This window comes from Mustela erminea, chromosome 10 (genome assembly GCF_009829155.1).
Source record: "Mustela erminea isolate mMusErm1 chromosome 10, mMusErm1.Pri, whole genome shotgun sequence".
Lineage (NCBI taxonomy): Eukaryota > Metazoa > Chordata > Mammalia > Carnivora > Mustelidae > Mustela > Mustela erminea.
In genome coordinates, this window is record NC_045623.1 from 69,838,901 (window position 1) to 69,845,113 (window position 6,213).

Below are 6,213 nucleotides of genomic sequence, written 5' to 3' on the forward strand. Positions count from 1 at the left end.
AAATGGCAAGATATATATATATATATATATATATATATATATATATATATATATATATATATGTGTGTGTATATATACACACACACACACATACCACATTTTCTTTATCCATTCATCTGTCACTGGACATCTGGGTTCTTTCTATATTTGCCTATTGTGAACATTGTTGCTGTAAACATTGGGTTGCATGTGCTTCTTTGAATCACTATGTTTTTATCCTTTAGATAAATACCTAGCAGTGCAATTGTTGGGTCATAGGGTAGCTCTATTTTTAACTTTTCGAGGAACTTCCATACTGTTTTCTAGAGTGGTGGTACCAGATCGCATTCCTACCAACAGTGTAAGAGGCTTTCCCTTTCCCCACATTCTCACCAACATTTTTTTCCTGAGTTGTTTTATTTAGCCATTCTGACTAGTGTAAGGTCGTATCTCATTGTGGTTTTGATTTGTATTTACCTGATGCTGAGTGATGTTGAGCATTTTTTCATGTGTCTGTTGGCCATTTGGAAGTCTTCTTTGGAGAAATATCTGTTCATGCCTTCTGCTCATTTCTTTACTGGATTATTTATTTTTAGGTGTTGGGCCTGATAAGTCCTTTATAGATTTTGGATACTAGCTCTTTATCTGATAAGATATTTGTAAATATCTTCTTCCATTCTGTAAGTTGTCTTTTAGTTTTTTGACTGTTTCCTTTGCTATGCAAAAGCTTTTTATCCTGATGACATTCCAATACTTCATTTTTACTTTTGTTTCCCATGCCTTTGGAGAGGTGTCTATCGAGAAGTTATGGCCGAGGTAAAAGAGGTTGCTGCCTGTGTTTTCCTCTAGGATTTTTTAAAAAAATGATTTGAGAGAGAGGGGGAGAGGGAGAGAAGGAGATGGAGAGAGAACACTAGTGGCGGGAGAGAGGCAGAGGGACAAGCAGACTCCCCACTAAGCAGAGAGCCCAATGTGGGTTTTGATTCCAGGACCCCGAGGTCATGACCCTAGCCAAAGGCTGAGGCTCATCTGACTAAACCACGCGGGTGCCCCTCCTCTAGGATTTTGATGGATCTCTGTCTCACATTTTGGTCTTTCATCCATTTTGTGTTTATTTTTTGTGTATGATATAAGAAAATGTTCCAGTTTTATATTTCAGCATGTAGCTGTTCAATTTTCCCAACACCATTTGTTGAAGAAACTGTTTTTGACCCCCCCTCCCACCATTGGATATTCTTCCCTGCTTTGCCAAAAATTAGTTGATCACAGGGTCCATTTCTGGGTTCTCTATTCTGTTCCATTGATCTATGTGTTTGTTTTTGTGACAGTATCATACTGTCTTGATGATTACAGCTTTGTAATACAGTTTGATGTCCAGAATTGTAATGTCTCCAGCTTTGGTTTTCTTTTTCATTACTCCTTTGGCTCTTCAGGGTCTTTTCTTTTCTTTTCTTTTGGGGGGAGGACAGATGCCTTTTATTGGTCTAAGCAGTGTAACAAGTAATAGGCTTGGACAGAGCTCCCCTGTCTGTCCTGGCTCCCATTTTCCCTCTCCTGGGAGTTGGTGATTCACCCCTAGGGGAGAAGAGTGTTCTGGGTAGGGGTGGCAGACAGAGCCAGGATAAAAAATACAGAGCTGGGATCTGAAAGGGGATCAGGGTGAAGTAGAAAATACAGGGTTACCAGATTATCCAAATAAAAAGTCCGTCAGGGTAGAAGAGAGGCTGTTTCCCCACATGGGCCCCTCTGCCCTTGTCAGGAATGGGAGGGGGCAGGAAGCTTCTGCTAGAGATTTCCTTGTGCCCTTCGTGCCATTAGCATCTCCCGGATGTTGTCCTCAGCTTCCTTCACACTCCGCTCTAGGTAGGATTTCTTCTGCTCTAATTCTTTAATTTTTTCCTCTGCTATTTTCTGTTTCTCTAATAGTTGACTGTGAATTACCTCCTTGGACTGAAGAATAAACATTCTTCCTACACCTTCATACATGTTAGTCTCATCTACCAAAGTCATAATCTCTGTATCTGTAAGATGTGCATGCTTTTTCGTTCTGTTTAGCTGTTCAATCTGTATGTCTGCAAGCTTCACCTTCTGTTGAGTGTCAATTACTTTGGCTTGAAGTTCTGTGAAGGCCTTCTTTAACTCCAGATCCACGGGAGCTGCCATCTTGGTTCCTTCAGGGTCTTTTCTGGTTCCATGCAAATTTTATGGTTGTTTGTTCTAGCTCTACACACCAAGCATTTGTCAATTTTGATTTGCCTCAAATATTCATCACTAACTAGAACATTATTCCATGAGGGGTTGCACAAGTGTTTTTTTTTTCCAGTTCCATTGTTACATCAACATTTTCTAGTTAAAATTCTTTTGTAAGGAAAAAAAAAACCTTTCTTGGGGCACCTGGGTGGCTCATTAGGTTAAAGCCTCTGCCTTCAACTCGGGTCATGGTCTCAGGGTCCTGGGAATCGAGCCCCGCGTCGGGCTCTCTGCTCGGCGGGGAGCCTGCTTCCTCCTCTCTCCTTGCCTGCCTCTCTGACTATTTGTGATCTCTGTCTATCAAATAAATACATAAAATCTTAAAAAAAAAAAGGTAAGTGAACGAGTGAATGAATGTGTGAATGACAAAACTGAAATAAAATACAGACTTTAAAAAAAAACAAACAAAAAACCCAAAACCTTTCTTCATCAACCAAGGCTGTTTGGTTACATCCAGTTTGCCATATGGTTTGAATAGGAAAGGCAGGTTAAATGCTTAATTATTTCCCATTAATTGCCAAAACTCAGAGTTAAGAGTGGGTATAATTGTTATGTCCAAGGGTGATAAAGGCACTGTTACAAAATATTATGATATGTGTTGACTTCAATCAGGATATGTAATTTCCCTAAGCCTTATTTTCCTCATCTGCATAAAGGAATAATAATGGTTTTTAACTCACAATATTCTGTGAGGATTAAATGATGATGATGATGATGATAATAATAAGTATATTTATGCACCTGATAACAAATCTTCAAAATATATATAGCAAAACTGACAGAGTTTAAGAATGAAACAGACAGGGCGCCTGGGTGGCTCAGTGGGTTAGGCCGCTGCCTTCGGCTCAGGTCATGATCTCAGGGTCCTGGGATCGAGTCCCGCATCGGGCTCTCTGCTCAGCAGGGAGCCTGTTTCCTCCTCTCTCTCTCTCTCTGCCTGCCTCTCTGCCTACTTGTGATCTCTCTCTGTCAAATAAATAAATAAAATCTTTAAAAAAAAAAAGAATGAAACAGTTCTACAAAGTAATAGCTGGAAAATACAATACTTCGCTTTCAATAATAGAACAATCAGATAGAAAATAAGCAAGGAATAGAATAGAAATGTTAAATAGAAATGAAATTCTGATATATGCTTCAACAAAGATAAAACTTAGAAACATTACACTAAGTAAAAAGAACCAGATACAAAAGGATAAACATTGTATGATTCCACTTATATAGGGTACTTAAAATAGCCAGATTCATAGAGACATGAAGTAGAACAGTGGTTACCAAGAGCTGAGTGAGGGTAGCAGGATGGGGAGTCAGGGAGTTAGTATTTAATGGGTCCGGAGTTTCAGTATGGAATGATGAAAAAATTCTGGAGTTGAATAGTGGTGATGTTTGCACAATGATTTGAATGTACTTAAGGCCTCTAAACTTGCTGTCCACTTAATGAACTTAATGCCACTTATGTTGTTTAAGATTTTATTCATTTATTTAACAGACAGAGATCAACAGTAGGCAGACAAGCAGGCAGAAAGAGAGGGGGAAGCAGGCGCCGTGGAGCAGAGAGTCCAATGTGGGGCTTGATCCCAGGATACTGGGATCATGACCTGAGCCAAAGGCAGAGGTTTCAACCCACTGAGCCACCCAGGCACCCCAGAACTTAATGTCACTTAAGTGAATGAACTTAATACCACTTAAAATAGTTAAAATAACAAAATTTTTGTAAACTGCAACAAAAATTAATTTAAAAAATACACTACTAATACTAATATAGACTTATTATGTTCTAGGCACTGCCCTAAGCACTTTCATAATATAAACACACTTACTTAGTAAATAAACAATACACTTGGCATAAAGCTTGACACATAGAAAATGCTTAATAAGTTATAGCTAAGATTTTCAAAGCAGGGATTGCTATAATCAACAAATGGTAATTATTATTATCAATAATGATGATAATAATAATTACCATTTGTTGATTATAGCAATCCCTGCTTTGAAAATCTGGGACTGATGCCTGGGGAGTTTAATGGACTTGCCCAACATCACTCAGCATGAAATTTATGGTTTAAGGTCTCCATTTGGCTGCTAGATTCCAAAACCCTCCAGTTTCCTACTTTTCTGTTCCCCAAGAATTTTCAGCCAGCAACAATAATGATGGAAAAGACAGAAAGAAAAAAAATCCATCAATGCAAAAAAATTAGTGGTTAACAACCAAGATTTTACGTGCTAGGGGTGTCTGGGTGGCTCAGCGGGTTAAAGCCTCTACCTTCGGCTCAGGTCATGATCCCAGGGTCCTGGGATCGAGCCCCTTGTCGGGGTCTCTGCTTAGCGGGGAGCCTGCTTCCTCTTCTCTCTCTCTCTGCCTGCCTCTTTGCCTACTTGTGATCTCTGTCTGTCAAATAAATAGATAAAATCTTAAAAAAAAAAAGATTTTACGTGCTAGAGAAAATTATAAAATCAGAGGATTTGTACATGAAACGATGCTCAATATCACTATCATCAGGGAAATGCAAAAGAAAACTGCATTGGATGCCAGTATCCAACCACTAGAATGACTAAACCAAGAAAGAGTGATAATATCAAGTATTGGCAAGCTTGTGGAGTAATTAGAATTTTCATTGCTGGTGGGAATGCAAAATAGTTCAATTATTTCTTAGATATAGTTTGGCAGTATCTAATAAAGTCCAACACACATGTCTCATATTTCCCTGAGTCCCACTCTAGGTGGGTATTTATTAAAGAGAGATAAAAACATATGTCCACATAAAGACTTCTACTGAAATGTTTATAGCAGCTTTATTGATAACAGCCAAAAGTTGAAAACAACCCAAATGCCCATCAGCTGTTGAATGGATAAACAGACAGTGGTATATCCAAATGATGTAATACTAATTCAGCAATAAAAATGGATACAATATTAATATACACAAAAATATGGATGGATCTCAAAAATATGCTAAGAGATAAAGCACAAAAACTACAATTATACGAAATTCCAGAAAAGGCAAAATTGAAGTGACAGAAAGCAGATCAGTAGTTGTTGGGGGTTGAAAGAGAAGGGAGCAACTGTAAAGAGGATTAGGGAATATTTTAAGGTGTTGGATTTTATAGAATTGAGTCCCCAAATTAATTAATTTTATTGTATGTAAAATATACATCCATAAAGTTATTAAGAAATTAAATGAGTTAACTAAAACTCCAATAAATTGGAAATATTAGTATAAACTCATGACTTTTAAAAAAATTCAAATGTATTTATTCTGCCCAATGTAAAGACCTAGAACTAATGACAATCTAGAGCAAAGAGCACTCCTACCACGCCAAATTTGATCTCTAAATAGTATTCCCTCACCATGATACTGTGCAGAACCAGGGATCTTTAGAAAAATAGTCAATTCCAGGTCACAGGCTGGGAATGTAGAAGGTGAACCTGAGATAATTTCTTGTACTAGAAAGTAATTAAGCTATCAAAAAAAGTATCTGAGTCTGTCAAAAAAATAAAAACTTCCCCTCATGAAAAAAGAAATAAGCTGAGCATCAAATTAATATTGAATGTAATTGATTGAAGCACAGATATGACTCTTCCCTCATGGAACATATAATCTGGTAGGGAGATATACAATAACCATGCAAATAGGAATACTGGATTAGGCAGACTAGGCCCAACTATGCCTTGGTAATACTCCCATATCTGTTTAACATCATAAAGAAAATAACAAGATGCTATGAAATCAAAAGAAGCAGTCTTGGAAAAGAATCAGATAGAACTTGGAGAAATGAGAAATATAATCATTGAAATTAAAATCTCAGTGAGCAAACTAAATATCAGATAAGACACAGTTGAAGAGAGAATTAGTGAACTGGTAGATCCAAGTAAATTACCCAGAATGTAAACATGGACATAGAAATGGAAAACAGGTTAAGAAACATGGAAGATAGAAGAGAAAGTTCAACATTCATCTAATCAAAGTCCCAAAATATGATAATAGA

At 37.5% G+C, this 6,213-nt stretch overlaps 1 protein-coding gene across 1 annotated transcript; it reads right to left on the reverse strand.

Moving 5' to 3' along the window:
* Positions 1-1,749: 1,749 nt before the first annotated feature.
* On the reverse strand, positions 1,750-2,146 carry LOC116601102 (prefoldin subunit 1-like). Its single transcript, XM_032361782.1, has one exon. The coding sequence runs from the start codon at positions 2,140-2,142 to the stop codon at positions 1,765-1,767; it is 378 nt and encodes a 125-aa protein (XP_032217673.1). The 5' UTR covers positions 2,143-2,146; the 3' UTR covers positions 1,750-1,764.
* Between the last annotated feature and the right edge of the window lie 4,067 nt (positions 2,147-6,213).

Bases quoted from the DNA above. Each gene is read 5' to 3' on its own strand.
- LOC116601102 (XM_032361782.1), bottom strand. From the start codon at position 2,142: ATGGCAGCTCCCGTGGATCTGGAGTTAAAGAAGGCCTTCACAGAACTT.